This window comes from Corticium candelabrum, chromosome 4, assembly GCF_963422355.1.
Source record: "Corticium candelabrum chromosome 4, ooCorCand1.1, whole genome shotgun sequence".
Classification (NCBI taxonomy): domain Eukaryota; kingdom Metazoa; phylum Porifera; class Homoscleromorpha; order Homosclerophorida; family Plakinidae; genus Corticium; species Corticium candelabrum.
In genome coordinates, this window is record NC_085088.1 from 1331994 (window position 1) to 1350748 (window position 18755).

The 18755-nt window shown below is 39.7% G+C and overlaps 3 protein-coding genes across 5 annotated transcripts; 2 read left to right on the forward strand and 1 right to left on the reverse strand.

Moving 5' to 3' along the window:
• The first annotated feature begins 511 nt into the window (after positions 1–511).
• Positions 512–12238, forward strand: LOC134179179 (protein FAN-like). Its single transcript, XM_062646073.1, has 38 exons — positions 512–603; positions 653–760; positions 835–913; positions 5251–5306; positions 5362–5404; positions 5463–5582; positions 5855–5899; positions 5955–6007; positions 6063–6103; positions 6168–6256; positions 6487–6558; positions 6617–6716; positions 6849–6942; positions 7005–7087; positions 7157–7236; positions 7836–7926; positions 7987–8050; positions 8112–8163; positions 8212–8262; positions 8321–8390; positions 8845–8976; positions 9037–9079; positions 9139–9238; positions 9292–9415; positions 9524–9602; positions 9979–10037; positions 10093–10160; positions 10228–10295; positions 10357–10418; positions 10482–10543; positions 10606–10662; positions 10725–10748; positions 11028–11085; positions 11149–11202; positions 11568–11606; positions 11680–11782; positions 11847–11956; positions 12013–12238. The coding sequence occupies exons 1-38, from the start codon at positions 554–556 to the stop codon at positions 12102–12104; spliced, it is 2775 nt and encodes a 924-aa protein (XP_062502057.1). The 5' UTR covers positions 512–553; the 3' UTR covers positions 12105–12238.
• LOC134179181 (transcription and mRNA export factor ENY2-like) lies at positions 12100–14568 on the reverse strand. Its single transcript, XM_062646077.1, has 5 exons — positions 14534–14568; positions 14389–14472; positions 13132–13202; positions 13000–13074; positions 12100–12281 (listed from the first exon to the last, which is right to left on the reverse strand). Exons 1-5 carry the CDS (start codon positions 14563–14565, stop codon positions 12214–12216), a joined length of 330 nt encoding a protein of 109 aa, XP_062502061.1. The 5' UTR covers positions 14566–14568; the 3' UTR covers positions 12100–12213.
• LOC134179180 (aspartate aminotransferase, mitochondrial-like) lies at positions 14568–18349 on the forward strand. Of its 3 annotated transcripts, XM_062646075.1 has the most exons (13): positions 14568–14674; positions 14736–14895; positions 15680–15808; positions 15882–16015; positions 16091–16178; positions 16247–16315; positions 16368–16403; positions 16469–16619; positions 16678–16843; positions 17560–17636; positions 17721–17794; positions 17856–17999; positions 18075–18349. In XM_062646075.1, the coding sequence occupies exons 1-12, from the start codon at positions 14589–14591 to the stop codon at positions 17976–17978; spliced, it is 1293 nt and encodes a 430-aa protein (XP_062502059.1). In that variant the 5' UTR covers positions 14568–14588; the 3' UTR covers positions 17979–17999; positions 18075–18349. The 3 variants fall into 3 exon arrangements, with proteins under 3 accessions (XP_062502059.1, XP_062502058.1, XP_062502060.1); XM_062646074.1 differs by having other exon boundaries at positions 17856–18335; XM_062646076.1 differs by lacking the exons at positions 17856–17999; positions 18075–18349 and having other exon boundaries at positions 17690–17779.
• Positions 18350–18755: the final 406 nt, after the last annotated feature.

Consider the following 18755-nt stretch of genomic DNA (forward strand, 5'->3'; position numbering starts at 1 on the left):
TGTGTGTGTGTGTGTGTGTGTGTGTGTGTGTGTGTGTGTGTGTGTGTGTGTGTGTGTGTGTGTGTGTGTGTGTGCGTGTGCGCGCGTGTGTGTACACACAAATCTCAAATTTCTCCGACTACGTTTCATGATAGGACCTACCTTAAAATCGTTTTCGTGTCCGACTACAGATGAGTCTAAGAACGATTCGTGCAAGTGACCGAATGGCTGCGAAAACGCTTCCTGAACTTCCGTCGCCCCATCCTTTTGTATTGTAGCTAGGGACTGTGTGTACGTGACAACCAAGAAACACCTTCAGGAGTTGAATGCGTATTGTTTAGCTAGGACTCCGCGTTTCATTCAGTAGACGATCTGAAAACTCCGTTGGACGTGTTACTCACGAACGCGAACGCGAGGCGCCTACGGATACGATAGAACTAGTTTATTTATTTATTTATTTATTTATTATTTATTGACTAAAATTGTAAAACTATTAGTAGACATGAGTGGTAAGCCACATCCGGGGTGTTGACTTACACTGTAAGTGCGTGCACGTGCCTTGTAACCTGCGACGATGTCGTTCGCTACTCGAAGCGACAGTCTTCTAGTGGAGCAACAAGACAGGTTACCGTCTTGCTTTTATGCTAGAACAAACATAACCCGACTTTTGCAGCGATAAAAGGTTTTCGTTGTTGCTGTTGGAGCCTGGAGAAATCTATTTTGAGGACTTCAGTGCTATCTACTATCCGTTTGGCTTGTCGGAGGCGACAGCTTTTAAACGGTAAAACGGTGTCGTTATAGTTCGTTGTACCGAAATGGAAGCTCTGAGACTGGACTTTTGTTTTCATTTTGAAGGAAACAACGGGGAAGACTCAAGCTTTGTAGTAAGTCAATACTGTTTGATCCCGAGGACGTCGGTCAGCCTATACTGAAGGTGCTTCATGCATATTTAATACAGGATGCTGTGTCTGATTGACTGAGTGACTCTGTCTAGCTGTCTTTCTACATGTCTTTTCTGTCTGTCTGTCTGTCAATCACATATATTTGAACTTTTATCTATGATACATTTCGCAATGCAGGGTACTATGTACTGTTCAACTACTGGTAGTGTTCATCAACTAAACTAAGCTAAAATTGAAACTCGTGTAAAACAAAATGAGGACTACACTTGAAAGCTACAGTGTACAAGCAAAGCCTCCAGTATCAGCTAGTGGCTGAAGTACTGGTCTGTGTCTGTCTGTCTGTCTGTCTGTCTGTCTGTCTGTCTGTCTGTCTGTCTGTCTGTCAATACATATATCTGCATATTGCAACTGCTAGTACAGTACAGGCTAAATATTTTGTTCAGCGTCTGTCTGTCTGTCTGCCTGTCTGCCTGTCTGTCCCCCCCCCCCCCCGATGTGGTGGTGTCGGTTTGAATTTTTTGTCTCTTCTATTTCTTCATTTTCTGAGACGTTTTGTTGGTATGGCTACTGTGAGTTGTCCTGCTCCAAAATGCAAGTACGAAGGTCCTTTCCGGAGAGTTTTGGCTCATTTCCGTTCATCTCATGACCGGAGCAAATGTTCTACTCATTATGTGAGAGAAAATAATCTAGTTCAGTGCCCTACTTGTCATCAATGGTTTACTCGTCTCAATCAACATGTATCTAAATGCAACATGTCTCTCATTCGTTGTTGTCATCTTCAATGGTGAAAAAAGCCACTACCACACAAAGAGATAGCAATGTCAATGTAGACGGTTGTTTTCGGGCTTCTCAGTCTTCTGTTTGTTCTGTCCAAACTCCTGAGATCAGTGAGAAAGAGTCAAATGCTCAGCAAGAAGCCTGGAGGTGGCTAGATTCAATATCTATTGATGCCATTTTACAATCCACGTCGGTGCATTCCGTCCAGTATCTACCTCCTGCTCTTCGATCAACTTGCTATGATTGTTGCCTAATTCCTTTACGTAAAATCAACGAAGAATCAGAATACAAAGGTGGTTGGAAACTTCTTTTGTTGCTTTCTCATATGATTCTGAAACCACATTCAAAAGGGAAATCCGGTTTGCGTGATGTGAAAGCTATTCATCAACGTTTCCTACATTTTCACCGGAAAGAATTGGGGAATTTGCAGTCATCAAACAAAGAATCTCGGAAAGTCAATGCATCGTCCAAGCAAATCAGGAGGAAAGGTATAGAGCTGCCTTGAAATCTGTTAAGTGTGGTGAATTGTCTCGTGCCGCAAGAATCTTTACAAGTGATGGTTTGATACCATCATCACTAGAAACTGAGGAAAAATTGAAAGCCAAACATCCTAGTCAATCAGAAGAATTACGTCTTCCTACTGTGCACACCCCTCAGATAGACTTGAAAAGGTCTGTTTTCTTGGGGCATTGAGGAGAGCACCAAGGGGTCGGGTGCTGGTCCTTGGGCTGGAGGTATAAGTGTCTACGTCTACTACTGGAAACATTCTCACCTGTGATCTCCTGTTTGGAGCTTGTTGCCACATTGCGAAAGGTCTCTTATCTGCCAACATAGCTCCTTTATGTACAGCATTAAGATTGATTGCTCTTCCTAAGGGAAACAGAGATGTTAGACCCATCGCAATAGGTGAGACACTAAGGCGATTAATTGAAGTTAGATCTAGCAACTTACTTTGCTCCCTTTCAACATGGGGTAACTACCGTACACCAGGAGGATCAGAAATGTTAGTCCATCACATCCAAATGCTGCTAGAGTTGGATTCAGAATTGAGAATTCTTAAACAGATATATCGAATGCCTTCAATAGTGTCTCAAGACAACAATTTTTGAATGAGGTGATAATTCACTTTCCCCAAATTCATGCTCATGTCCAACAAATGTATGGAATCACAAGTCCATTGCTGTACTTCAATGGTAAATCTGTGTCAGTTATTCCATTAGAAGAAGGGGTTCATCAAGGTGACCCCTTAGGCCTATTCCTATTTGCTTTGTCTATACACCCAGTTATCAATAGGCTTCAAAAGAAGCACAGCAATTTAACTATTTTGGCTTACTTGGATGACATCTTTGTGGGTTGGCTATAGTCAACAGTATGAGTCAGTGCTAATTGATCTACGAAAAGAGTTTCGAACAATCAACCTGAAAATTTGTGATAGAAAGTGTGAAATATATTTGCCTTCAGCCAAAGAGAATAATAAAAACAGATTCTCAGTTCTCATAGTATTGTCTGGTGTTGATATCATTGGGGTGCCTATTGGCAATGGTTTTTATGTCCAGTCTAGATCTAGCAAATCAGCGGCTGCAGGTGAAGGCCTTTGTTCTCAACTGCTCAACTTGAATGATCCTCAAAGTGCACTTCTCTTACTGTGGTACTGTCATGTGCTTACACTGAATCATTTAGCAAGGTGTGTGCCTCCTCCAGTTTTACACCAAGCTTCTCACATTCATGATCAGCTATCAAGAGATACTTTTGCAGCAATATTGGGGTTGAGTGCACTTGACGAGCTGACATGGAAGCAAGCATTTCTTAAGATCAAGTTGGGAGGTTCTGGCATTACGAACTTGATGCAAAATCTCTGCTGCTGCTTTTGTGGGTTCATGGTGCTATTCAATGAACATGATTCCTCAAAGATTTCCATCTAGAATAGATCTATGTGACAGCCTCAACTTTGCGAGTCCACCTTCTTTCTATCAGCATCTTTGCAAGGCAATAGCAAGCCTTCCTTCCACCTTAGGATCAGATGGAGAGACACTCATACCTCAGTCTTTGTCTGAGCTTATGGCAAATCCAGTAAAACTTCTAAATTGCCTGAGTTTGGATATTGTTGAAGGGAATGCAGCAACATGTGTTATGCAAGCATCCTCTGTCAAACATGCTGCAAGGATAAGGTTATGTTAGGGACGTGGAGCAGGATCATGGCTTCAAGCTATTCCTTCAGCACCAAAATTTGTTCTAAAGTCCTCAGAATTTCGTGTGGCAGCATTTTTGAGACTTGGTATTTCTTTACCATATTCCCAGATTGTTACCAAGTGTGATTGTGGTACAAGTCTTGATGAACATGGTTATCATCTATTGACCTGCAAGTTTGGTGGTGGCCCAGTATGGCAACACAATACAATCGTGTCACCTTGGGCTAAATGTTTGGATGAGTTAAATATTCCTCATCAAGTTGAGTCAAGAAATAGGTATACTGACCCTGAGAACAGGCCGGATATAACAACATATGTTCTCACTGGACACTTGACAAAAGACCTGGACATTTCACTTGCTCATCCACATTCTTATGACACCATACAATCAGCTGCCAAAATATCAGGTTGTGCAGCTGAGTTGAGAGAAAACGCAAAATGACAAAATATGGTCAACAGCAGTCTATAGCAGGATCTGATACAACATGTATTCCACTGGTTTTTGAACACTTTGGCTTTTGGGACCCTATGGCTGAAGACTATCTCGATAAGATCTCCAAAAATTTCAAAAGATGCAAATGGAGAAAGCAACTGTCTGTAGTTGTACAGTCTTGCAACTCTTGTGTGATTTTTAAAAAGTTGTCGAAGTTGTCTAAGTGCAATTTTAATGATTTTCTGTATGATGGTTCAACATTTTGTTCATTGACTGTTATTGTTATGCATACGTAAAGTTAGCGATTATGATTGGTAGAATAAGAGTTCAAATATAACAATTTGTTTGTCTGTCTGTCTGTCTGTCTGTCTGTCTGTCAATACGTATATTTACATATTGCAACTGCTAGTACAGGCTAAATATATTGTCCAGCGTTTGTCTGTCTGTCTGTCTGTCTGTCTGTCTGTCTGTCTGTCTGTCTATCTGTCTGTCTTTGACTTTGACATTCAAGGCCAAGTCTATTAGTTAATCTATGACTTTGTTGTTTGCAAGGATTGGTTTGCTTTCACGAATTCCTAGCATATGTACAAATGTAGGGTCTATATGAGACTAAAGTATCTGTCTGTCTAACTGACTGTCTGTCTGTCTGTCTGTCTGTCTGTCAATGCGCTTTATTCTCACAAATTGGAATTATAATTATATTTATGACCTAAGTCTACAACTAAAACTACAAATGTAGTATGTTTTCCTAAATAAAGCCAAAGTTTGTTCCAACATTAAATTCAACGTTTTCAAAGTACATGCATTCAGATTGAAATTTTAAAACTGTTGAGAATAGAAAATACCTTTATATCAACAAGTATCAATTAAGTATATACGTGTCCAATTATTTTTTAAATTATTAATGAGACTGTCAGAGGATGTGTTTGAAATTGCAGCTTTTAATGTCATTCTATTTCTTGTTTTACAGTTGAATTTCCGTGATGTCAAGTCATTAGGTCAGTGGGCTGGATCATTGCTCTCCAAGTATGTACTGAAATACTTATTGTTTGTGCTTTGTGTGATTTTTGTGTTTATTCAGACTTGACACAAGGGGGAAAGTCCTTTCAGTGAGATCTACACAAGTGAGCAGGAGTGTTGCATTAATTAAGCAGGTGTAGTATGTCAGGTTGTCACTATTAGGTGATTGAAATGAAAGAAGGAAACATGATTGCTCCCTACAAATTTTCAAGAATAAACAAAGAGTATTTGTTCTCTCTCACATATGTTGGTCTTGATGATGTGCTGCCTCGGATGCATCAGGTAAGGTGTGGGGTTAAATTGTAGATAATCATGTCTTGCTAATGTTTGCTAATAGTAATGTTTCATAATTCAGTTATAAGGTCGGACAGAGTATCTGTTGTTAGAATTGATCTCTTACAAAATGTTACTGTATATTGGTCTATCTATGTCAATGCTAAAATTACCTTTATTTGACAACACAGCTAATGTAGCATTGACATACAAGTCAACATATTGTATCCTTTACACGTATTGGAACATTTTGTGTTGAGTGTACACTCTTGTCTATTTAGCTGTATAAAGCATTAACCTTGGGATGTTTTGATCAAAGAGCAATGGTGAGGTCTATTTTGCACATGTATAGAAGTTTAATCATTGCATTAGTGTGTCTAGATTTCAAGTATAGTCAAGGCCAGACAAGCTATGGTGTCTTTTAATGCAAGCTGGTAACTTATCAGATTCCTTATTAAATGGCATTATGATCGTAACATTATGATACAGGCTGGAGTCTCTTTATGAGAAGATTGCTGTAGAAACAACTGGTTCTTATGGCTTTTACTCATGTGATTGCGAAGCAGTAAGCACTTGTGTGTCTGTGTTCATTAGGCGATCGTGTTACACCTTTGGTACAGAATCCAGGCCAAATAGTTCTTACAACTGCTTTTCTTTACTTTCAACCGTTCAACAAAGAACCGGTTAGTATTTCTCAAACTTCATTGTATAGATTTATGGATTTATGGATTTATGATAGTGCCATTACTAGGGTACTCTCTTTTGTTTACAAATATACTGGATTGCTAAGTGCAGAATGGAACTTCTGTATGTTAGATGCACATTAGAAAGCTATGAATAATATAATTAATAAATAATGTGAATGGAGGAAGTAGTCATGTTTACTTGTTGGATTACAGTTTGACTATTATAGGAAATTGTGTTGAAAGTAAAACTGTCCAGCATGGGACAGATTGTTAAACGAAGATACCTTCTTAGACAAGTGGTATGTAGTTAGTACTCTTTATGACAAATATGCGTATTGTAACACTGTTAATGTGAAGGGTATTGAGATTTTCTATGGAGATTCAAGTAACTTACTCCTAGTCTTGCCTACCACATCGGAGAGAGATCATTTATACGATGAACTTATTTCTCAACCAGGTGTGTGTGTGTGTGTGTGTGTGTGTGTGTGTGTGTGTGTGTGTGTGTGTGTGTGTGTGTGTGTGTGTGTGTGTGTGTGGTATGACTCTTGTAGAGTCTGTTGTGTTGTTTTGATTGTGTTTTGGTATTTAGAAGTTCAACTTCAAGATACAGGCCAAGAACACATGACTTTAAAATGGCAGAATGGTGTCATATCTAATTATGATTATCTCATGTATCTCAACAGGTTGTGACATGGATTAGTGTTACTTGTCAGTTATAGCAAGTTGTAAGATGTCTCTATTCTAGTATGGCAGATCGAAGTTTTAATGACTTGACACAATATCCTGTGTTTCCCTGGATAATATGTGATCTTGAGAGCAAAGAACTTGGTGCTGTTTTGTCTTCTGGTTGTGGTGGTGATATTTACTGTTTTAATAGAGTCGTTGCTGTGTTTATAGATTTACAAAATCCCAAGATCTTTAGGGATTTAAGCAAGCCCATTGGGGCTTTGAATCCAGAGCGCTTGGCAAGATACAAGGTGTGATAAGTGCAATTGTAGTGCATTTTCATTCTTCAATATATTCCTGACAAGAAGTAGAATTGGTTACACATTTGCAATATGCTGTATAGGACAGTAGCCGGCACAATTTGACTAAGATGTAACACACACACACACACACACACACACACACACACACACACACACACACACACACACACACACACACACACACACACACACACACATGCACACACACACACACACACACACACACACACACACACACACACACACCACCACCACCACCACCACCACCACCACCACCACCCACCATTCAAACACTCATACTTTTTGGAGCTAAATAATCCAGAAATTTATATAGTGGTACTAAAGCTTGTGTTTTAGTTACCATGCTTGATATTACTTTAGAAGTATCTGTTTGCTACAATGAGCTTTGTATAGGGAGAAATGTACAGATGTGTTATTGCAATAGGATTGCCTATTTCTAGTCAACTACACTGTAGTAGTTTATTATTTACTCGATGCACGTCTTTGTTTATTGTGGACTGCGTTTCTTGTCCTGTCTTTCTTGAACTTTGATGTACATTGTTAATTCAATTTTGTATTTGGTTTAGGCACGATACAGAGATATGCCTGAACCAAAATTTCTTTATGGCTCTCACTACTCTACACCAGGCTATGTGCTATTTTATCTTGTCAGAATTGGTTAGTAGCAGTCCACACACGATAGACATATTTCTGACTGAATCAATTTAATGACTTTAGTGCCTGAGTATTTACTGTGCTTGCACAATGGACGATTCGATCATCCTGATCGCATGTTTAATAGGTTGGTATTGTAACACTCATTACTGCTAGTTTACTGATTTTGTTCTGTGACTGTTCTACAGTGTAATGGACACTTGGGAAAACTGTCTCAATGGAGCTGCTGACGTGAAGGAGGTAAAGAGCAACCTCATGCAAGGAATAGTAGTGAATAAATTTTTGTAGCTTATTCCGGAGTTTTACCAGCCTCCTGGTGACTTTCTGTTGAACAAGCTGGTAATGTAAAGTCTATTTTTAAAGTAATATTTATATTATTTGGATGATGTTGATGTAGAACTTAAATCTTGGAATGAAACAGGATCGATCAAAAGTGCATCACGTAGCTCTACCTCCTTGGGCAAAAGGTATGATAATCATTTAATTATACTTTGAGTAGTTAGGATTTTTCCTGCTGTTTTTTCTTGAATGAGACAGTAACTGAGGGAATGTTTGTGTGGATAAAGGATGCTGTAGATTGAACATCAAATTATTGGCAGACTTCCTGTCACCATTGATGTCTGGTTACAGATACAGATACCCAGTTAGAGTAGTTAGTGTCTCATGTTTACAGAGTTTCCATTTATACTTGTACTGCTGACTTAAAATGTGCCAAATTTGAATTTGTTATTAGACATAACTGAATACTCTCTAATCATGTACGGCAGTACAATGGTCTTAGGCGCCATAGAATGCCGTTGATAATTGCTATTGTGGCTATGGCAATGTGTCATATCTGTTTTATGTAGATGTGTGTAGAGCAAAGGACACCAGCTTCAGTTATTATAGTGTGTTGCTTTTATTAATTAACTGCTTCTGTAGATCCTGATGATATGACTCGAAAGCTACGTGAAGCATTGGAGTGTTCGTATGTGTCTGAACGTCTGCATCACTGGATTGATCTCATATTTGGTTACAAGCAACGTGGACCAGAGGCCGTAAAAGCCTGCAATGGTCAGCGTGCAGTACGGTTACATTTGCCATGAGCAGAAATTCATAGTATTTGGTCTTTAGTATTTTATCATTTGACATACGAAGGAACTGTAGACCTAGACAGGTGTGTATAAGTCTTTAATGGTATTTGATGTCATTGTGCTTACTATACAGTTCTGGCAGTATAAGTGATCCAAACGAAAAGGCGTCTCTTGAAAATCAGATCCTTGAGTTTGGTCAGACACCAAAGCAACTTTTTACTCATCCACATCCACGAAGAAATGTATTTTGTTGATCGTGAATTATGTGCGGTTGTGACGACATTTGTTTGATCAGACTGCATCTACCAGAGGTGCAACAACAAAAGGACTATCTCTCACTTCAGAGCCTTCTGTCGATTCAACAGATGATGGAGCTGCATTAGACACAGACTCGCCATTAATAAGTGAAGCATATAGTGGTAAGTCACAATCACAGCTGTTTGCAAGATTTTTCCTCAAATGTTGGTTTGTCATCAATCAGATCAGTTGCAGAGATATTGAAATATTTGTTGTGATGTTTCTTGTAGTATCAAAGGATTCTGAGAACTCGTCTTGGCAACATTTGGCAAACTTGAAACTTTGTTGCGAACAAAGAGCTCACAAAGAGTATGCTCTTCGTGTTCAGTTCGTTAGTCTTGTGACTGGTTGTCAACTTGTTTACCTGTCAGCAGTTACTCAGTCAGTTTTAGTTGCTCTGTCTGTCTGTCTGTCTGTCTGTCTGTCTGTCTGTCTGTCCGTTTGCCTCTGTTTTTAATGGGGCTACTAATTTTATTTCTTTTCTATTAGTCTATCTTCCTTCACTGGCCTTCCATAGGTAGATGTATGTACTACAATGTCATCAGCAATCTGCTAGCATAACTACTGTAAACTCTCGTTGTGCATTTGCACATCAAGGCTTAACAATACAATTAAACTACAGCCTGCTGACATCGTATCTTTGGATGTCACAAAGATAGACTCATAAACCATGTTGTTGGTTTAGATCTGTCACGGCTGTTGCTTTTTCACATGATGGTCAGACTGTATTTTCTGTTGCACAAGGTATCATTGCTATCAGGCCAACCTAACTAGTATACTTCAATGTCAATTGTTATAGATACAACACTAAAGATTTTATCACTAACCAACTTGCAGCAATTAAGAAGTGTCAGCTTCTCACCTTTAGTAAGGAATAGGATGCTATGAATATTTTGCCTGTTAATTTCAAAGCAATGGATTTGGTTGACTACAGGCATTGTCTTCATGTACTGTGATGCCTGACTCTCGAACTCTTGTGCTGGGATCGTGGGACAACAACATGTAAGGATTATTTTCTATGAATATCAGTGTGTATGTTTGCCCTAGTTGACTTGTTGTTTAGCTATATTTATTCAGTTGAATTTGGACATGTGCTGGAGTCCGTGCTGGTACATGATGATGCCGGTTTGTATACGTTTGTAATTTTTGTCCTCTGATATTGTACTGTGTGTCTGTTACTTTACAAAGTGTCAAGTGTTCATTGGCAGAATGATCTGCTCTTGACATCGTCGTGGGACACTTGTGTGAAGGTTAGACATGCTGAAGCTCTGATGACTACATTGTATTGTAGACTAATTATGTTGTATTGTAGGTATGGAGATATAAGCCAGAAGATGGTGGGAAAAAAGGACCTTCACCGCAGTTCTTGGTTTGTTGGCAATTTGACTGTTGTGATTGACTGATACAAAGAGAGGGTTTGCTTGTTTGTAGGCTGAGTTGGAACATGAAACAGAGGTAAAGTTACTGAGCCAGCTGACTTTGGCATACAATTTGTTGTGTGAATAAAAGTGCGTGCGTGCGTGCGTGCGTGTGTGTGTGTGTGTGTGTGTGTGTGCGCACAATGTAAAACAATTGCGGAGAGGAAATAGTCACTGTATTAGTTTCAGTCTCTCTCTTACAACATTTGAATTAGATCTAATATAGTGATGCAGAAAGTTGTGACGCAACACTGACTTCTTGAACTGGAACTTTAAACAGAAAAGACTTTCTTGTTCAGTGCATTTTGTTTAATAGGTAAACTGTGTTAACATCGACACTTCTAGCAAGTATGCAGTGTCAGGGACAGTGGATGGTTAGTTTCCAGACTTTGCAATGCAAATTTTTAGAGCCAGTTCACAATTGGTCTTTTCCTCAGGTGCTTTGATTATTTGGAATCTTGAAGATCAGACGATGCTTAGCCAACATTCAGGTATTAAGGGCAACGCTGTTGCTATAGTTTATATTACATGCTAGTTCTCAGACACACACAGTCATAGTCTGTGTGGTTGTGCCAAACTTGGCAAACAAATAACATTTGATATCAACATCGTGTTCCTACATTTGCTATCATTCTGAATTGCTGCAGTGTCTTCATTTACTGTACTCCCATGTCACTAATACATATTTACACAGACTTGCATGTTTCTGTAAATGCTGACATACAAGACTGTAGACTCTTTGCAAGATAGTTGTTGATTTTGTTGATTGATGGATGAGGGAGAAAGTGTTGAAGGAGGAAGAGACATTTGAAATTAGTAATTGTCATAGAAAACTGTTGACTAACCGTTTCTGTAGTTCATTCGGGTAAAGTCAATGCCGCCTGCTTTAGTCCTGGTGAGTTGGTTTGCACGTTTGTAATCATTGTATGTAGTAATGTGGTGAACATCGACCGTCGTTGTCATAATAGATGGTCAACGAGTTCTATCTGCTGGTGCTGATAACTATCTCAAAGTGCTGGATGTCAACACTGGCACCGAAATTTATTCAAAATCAGCAGGAGAAGGGCTTCAGTATGTACCTCTAGTTTCACTGCAATAATATTTGTGGGTTAATTAACTCATAAATCTATTAAAGATGTGCTGCATGGAATGGTGATATTGTGCTGGCTGGTGACAATTCAGGTAACCTGCATGTGTGGAATCTTGTGGAGGTACAGCCGATCGCTATCCTACGAGGCCACAAAGGTAAATATCATTAATCTACATGTAATTGTCAATATTCAATGATGATGATGCAACAGGAGCTGTCACATGCTTTGCTGTATCCCCAAATGGTATGCATGTTGTCACAGGCGGTGAAGACAAAAAAGTAGTCTTATGGAGTGTCGCATAGCATGAACAGTTAGAGTTGCAATCTAGTATCTTTTCTACTCTACATCTGAAGTTAATGCATTTACCTCATAGGCATTGTGTACTGTACATAAAGTGTACGTAAACAATCGTTAGTTCTTTGCTAGGAAGTCTCGTATCTTCTGCAAAAGATCCCTCTTCACTTCATCAGGAACTGTCGCTACAACACACACGCACACACCCCCCCACCCTTGTAGTCATTCATCACATTATTCACATTAATAGAAACATGAGCAGGCATCAGGGATTGGCTTGGTGATGGTGTACTCATGCGTGCAATGTGATCACTTCTGCTTTAGTCATTCTAATGGCTATTGGCCTCCTCTGCCCTCTTGCCATGTTGGAGGGCTGATATAAACTGCGACACATAGTAAACTGGTGCCACTAATACATGCTGCTATGCAGCTTGAATGTAATTAGTCATAGCCAATGAAGAGCATGAGAAGGGGACTGGACACATTGAGTGGTGATACATTGTAAAACGTATTGCAATAGACTGTCTTGCCCACTTATCAGCAGCAGACACGTTTCCTAAATAATCGGCAACCATCTTCTATGTCTGTCACATGTTATACGTAGGCAGAGTGAGTCATCTAGTTGTATGTCATGTGACCATCTTCACTACTGTATGTTAGTGTTTCTTGCCTCGGGTAATAAATGTAGTAATCAATCTTCCTAGACCTTGCACTGTCCTAGCTGAAGGTGGTAGAGGGTCATACACTATAGTCAGGAAAATTAAAAACAAGAAAATGTCTGCTCTATGGTTAGTTTCTTTGTAGCATTGGGAAGTCGGAAGTTTGTAGTCATTAGATGTAGCATACAGGATCCACATGGTAGCAGATATGCCACAACAAGCATGAGTGAACATCTTTAGTTACCTCTTGCTCTTGGTGTTATTTCTGCAATAAGATCTTCAACTGTTATGCGGTCTAAACCTTTCTGTTTGACCACCTCTGTCAAGGGAGACACGGTTAACTACACGCTCACAATTCTCCACAAGACAACTTCACCTTTACAGTGATCTTTTAGTTTATCTTTCCAGCCGGACTCAATGAGTCTCATTCGAAGATACTCCTGCAACCTAAAAGTTGTAACCAAACTGTTTTTAGATATGTTACTTACTTGTGTTACACTGATAAGCACATAATCAAGTCTTGATCAATCAATAATCACAGTGCAGGATATAATGACTCATGGTTGACCGGACATGCACAAAAAGTTATGGACATCCTAATTAGGCTTGCAGCAGCGGCCTATATTAATAATTCATTTAATGTATTAATAAATCTAAATATTTATGAATATAAAGTATGCATGTATATTCTCATAAAAGTGACTGTAAACATTGTGTGTAACAAGGCACACACGTTGCACAATAAGGAACTTGCAGAAGCATTGTCAACACGTTACAAATTTTCTGCACCTACCTATTTGCTGCACTTACATTTACAATACGCCAATGCTTTTGAGAATCACGACTAGTCGGATCATATGCTTGAACAAACATACAATCATCTGCATTATTAGACATCGAAATGGCCGCTTGCTGTATGCCTGGACAGTTGCATTAACTGTTTGGTAAGTACGGTCGGTCGAACATGTCAATCATGACTATGATTTGGTCGGACAAATGTCCAATGACCGACTATTATATCCCGCACTGAATAATGAACTTTTTGAATCTGTGACGTATACTTTTTTTTATGAAATTATAAATATATAAATATATTTGTATTTTGTATTACTATACAGATGTACAAAAAAATTATAAATATATAAAAATATCTTGTATTTTGTATTACTATACAGATGTACAAAATGACCATTATAGTGAGATGATGCCATCCTGTTGTATACACCGTATTTCTTTGAATTGAACAATTGTGTTTAATTATCAGCTCAATTAGAGTACGACATACTCCAATACACAAAACCCTACGCACAACATTGCATTACAATGACATGTCGTTCAATCCAAAGAAATACAGCACATAGGGTTAGAAAGTAAGTCACTCCTTGCAGCTTTTGTAGTAACCATAATCACGTACAATTCATGGAATTTAGAAAACGTGCTATAGTGACGTCACCAAACAGATGAGGTGTGCAACATTACAAGCTACAGTACAGAAATCATAACCATACATACAATATCAATACAATTATTATATCTCCGTATAATTAATTAATTAATTAATCCATGCCATCAGTATCTAATCAATTTATTAAATTGTTTTAAAAATCAGTTGAGACTTAGCTCTATAGTCTACCTCTCTTTCTCGCCCGATTCGGTCAGTTTCTGATTGATCTGTTGCTTTATCTGAGATTCTTTAAGTCTCAACTCACTACGCACACTGCGCAACACACAATCACTACTACACATGCGACTTCAGCGAACTACACTAGACAACTTACTCTGCCATGATCCTGCGCGACTGTTGACGCATGCGCAAACCAGTCAGTGAGTGAGATGCGTCGTGTGTATGCGTCAGGCCGCCTACACTCCAGTTGCAAATTGAATCTTTTGTTGCGAAATTTTTCTGTTGCAACAGGAAGGTATGGCGTGCACGCACGCGCAAATTATACGACGACAGCATGATAACTTTTCTTGTTGCAGATGGATGTGGTGGGGTGACGTTCCGGTTGGACCGCCAGATGCGATATTGGGCATCACGGAAGCTTTTAATAAAGATGAAAAAGCGAATAAAATTAATCTTGGTGTGGGAGCGTACAGAGACGATGATGGCAAGCCCTATGTGTTGCCTGTCGTACGGAAAGTATGGCTACTAACGTTGTAACATGATATATTAAGTATATTCTTTAATTTAATGTGATTGCCAACACACACACACACACACACACACACACACACACACACACACACGCACACACACACACACACACACACACACACACACACACACACACACACACACACACATGGACAAAATGGACAAATGTTAAGCCCTTCATGTCATTCAGGAATGACATCAACCCTAAGGTCAGTTGCGGAGATAGCTCCCCTGCCTTTAGAGACAGGGCCTCCATGCGCTACGTGGAGGCTTAGGGCCAGTGCTACAATCCACCTGGAGCTTGGCCGGAGTCATCCAGGGGCACTGACAATGGCACAGCTCTGGGACTGGACACCAAGGCCCACAAGTATCCCGTCTGCTGCATGATGTTACTGCCAAGCCAGCGGTCATATTCACCCCAGTCAACAACCAAGTACTCATTTATACTCCTGAGTTGAGAGAAGCAATTGTGTGTAAGTTTCTTGCTTAAGGAAATTATGCCATAGCTCGCCATCACTGTGACTTGAACCTGCAACTCTGCGCAAGGTCCCGGATGTTTTCATTCTCCAAATGCACTCTTCACACACACACACACACACACACACACACACACACACACACACACACACACACACACACACACCACAGCGTAATACGATTGCCATGATTGATACCAAGAGTACAGTTTGGCAAATAAAATGCAGTAGGTTTATTTATCATTTCATATGACTGCTGGGGAATGTCACATGGGGTCGGTTTTTGTTGCTAGGTTGAGGAGAGGCTAATGGAGAGACGGTTGAACAAGGAGTACATCGGGATTAGCGGAATACCAGACTTTACACGAGCATCGGCCAGACTCGCTTTGGGCAAAGAAAATGAGCAAATCTCTAATGGGCTGGTAAGCATTCTGATTGCAGTATATGTAAATCCAGATTCATTAACATATGCCAGAATTGTTTTTATCGTTTTAGACAGTAACTGTTCAGACTCTCTCTGGCACCGGGGCATTACGTGTCGGAGCGGCATTTATCAAGCGATTTTTTCCATTTAACAAAGTTGTTTACTTGCCATCTCCGTCTTGGGGTAACCATTTGCCCATATTCAGGTTGTACTTTTAATCTACTCATTCGATTCATGTAGCATTCGATTGGTATAAATATTATTGTTGATTTGTTTGTAGAGATTCCGGTCTAGAAGTCAAAACGTATCGATACTATGATGCAGACACGTGTGGGTTTGACTTTTCGGGCATGATGAAGGATTTAGAAGTACATTATTTCTATCTGCTTACTGTGTGTGAATCTCTAGTATTTGTTTTGTTTATGTGCTTTCTTAGAACATTCCTGAGAAGTCGGTTGTTTTACTTCATGCTTGTGCTCACAATCCAACTGGTGTTGATCCAAAAGTAAGTATGTTGTCGAGTGACACACGTTTGTGGCTAGTGTTTCTGTCTTTAGCAAGATCAGTGGCAAGAGATGTCACACCTGATGAAGGTTTGTCTTGTATTCGTCGTGCATCGAAATGTTTGATTTGAAGGAGTTCACTTGTGGTGTTTTAGTCTCGAAAGTTACTGCCATTTTTTGATATGGCCTACCAGGGCTTTGCTTCTGGTTGTGTAGATCGAGATGCCTTCGCAGTTCATCAGTTTGTTAGAGACGGACATGAAATTTTGCTGGCACAATCGTTTGCGAAGAACATGGGTCTTTATGGTCAGATCATTAGGGAGTAGATAGATGTTTATGTTGTTCGTGATTACGTGATTTTCAGGTGAACGTGTGGGCCATCTCACGCTCGTTTGTGAGTCGTCTGATCAAGTGAAGGCCGTCGAGTCACAACTGAAGATTATCATTCGACCGATGTACTCGAGCCCTCCAAAACATGGTGCACTCATTGCTTCAGAGATTCTCAACACATCTGAGCTGTACGACCAATGGTACGTACATACGTGTACATACTCTGTTTTTGCACACTAGTTCAGTCTCCTAAGCAAGCCATTCTAGCTGTTGATTGTCAAGATTTGTGTATGTTTGTGACATGGATACGACTGACAGAAAGTATGTTGTTTGGAGCCAGTCACAGACTTGATGTTTGTATTATGTCACATAATACTAATAATAGGCTAGCATGCAAATCAGGCACTAGCATATAATTGTATTAATCTCATGAGTTTGTGCTATTGCACATTCTCACCTGAAGTTCTTAATAAATTCAGCATTTTTGCTTTTGTTAATTACTTGAGAGTAGCTAGTCAGCTAGTGTATCCATGCGGTGATGACTGACAGTGACTGACTAATCACGTACAGATAGTGTCGACCAACTCAATAACTTCACAGCAACATATTGGTGGCATTAAAGTACGATACATGTGCACATCTATTAAACATGTCTTTGCCCTTTATTCTCACTCATTTTTAAAAGTGTATATTTTCAATTACTTTTTATGATTGGAAACATTTAATTTCGGCAAACTTACTGCTTTTTGAAGCAAAGAGAAAGTTCACAGTTAGTAAGTAGATTGGCAAAGGTGACAGATGGTGTTGATATTAATGCGTGTTGTGATAAATCAATGTGATACACTGTAGTACTGTAGTGTTCTTGTCATATCATGTATTATCATTTGTCACGTCTTCGTTTCAACTTTGTGTGTAGGCTTCTTGAGTTAAAAGGCCTTGCTGAGCGGATTATTAACATGAGGCACAAATTAATGGAGAATCTAGAAAATGAAGGTAACTGGACATTCTTTTGATTGTATAGAATGTATCCAAATGGAGTGATTTAGTGTGTGTTTACGTCTCTGTGTCTTGATGAAGGATCGACACGAAGTTGGATGCATGTGAAAGACCAGATTGGAATGTTTTGCTACACAGGTCTTGATCAGAATCAGGTGAGATAGCATCATGTAATGATCCCTGCATTTTTGTATAATAGTTGGTGTGAATTTCTAGTGTGAACGGCTTGTACGCGAATTTTCTGTCTATTTGACCAAAGATGGCAGGATATCAATGGCTGGTGTTACAACCAAGAATGTTGGCGATCTGGCTCATGCGATTCATACGGTTACAAAATGATGTAAGCAAGTCCAAGTCCAAGTAATGATATACTAATCACTGTAGTCTGTACATGTAATTAATGATGTGGCATTATGGAAATATTTTTCTTGAAAGTGAACGAATGTGGAATTTCGTTTCTTTAATCTGACTATTACTTGAGCACGTGAAACTATTGAGAAGGCGTGTTTTCTTGAGGCAGGGTGAGTGGCTAGTACGTGTCGTACAAGTACAATAGTTGTTGATAATAATGCAGGCATGCTTTTGTCACAAAATGCGCTGTGTACATGTATACAGCTTACTGCTGTTGTATAGTATTGCTGGGGTGGATCTAGAGGGGTTATGCAACCGTGCAAACACACACACACACACACACACACACACACACACACACACACACACACACACACACACACACACACACACACACACACACACACACACACACACACACACACACACACACACAAATCCTAAATCTTAAATGTCAGGAGCTGCCTCTCAGAGGTCACGCCCCTAGCTGTTAAGCTGGGCCCTGTGGGCTACTCAGGGAACTCCGGGTATGTGCTAGCAAACTCTTGGAGCCGGGCCAGGCACTCGCAGGAGCATCAACTTGTGAAGCCAACTGTGGTGTGAGCACCCGAAGTCTCACCAGGACCCCAGTGGCTGATGTCACGTCACAGCTGATGGCCGCTTACCCCAGTCAATGACCAGGTACTCATTTATATTCCTGAGTTGAGAGAAGCAAATGTGTGTTAGTTTCTTGCTTAAGGAAATTATGCCATAGCTCGCCATTGC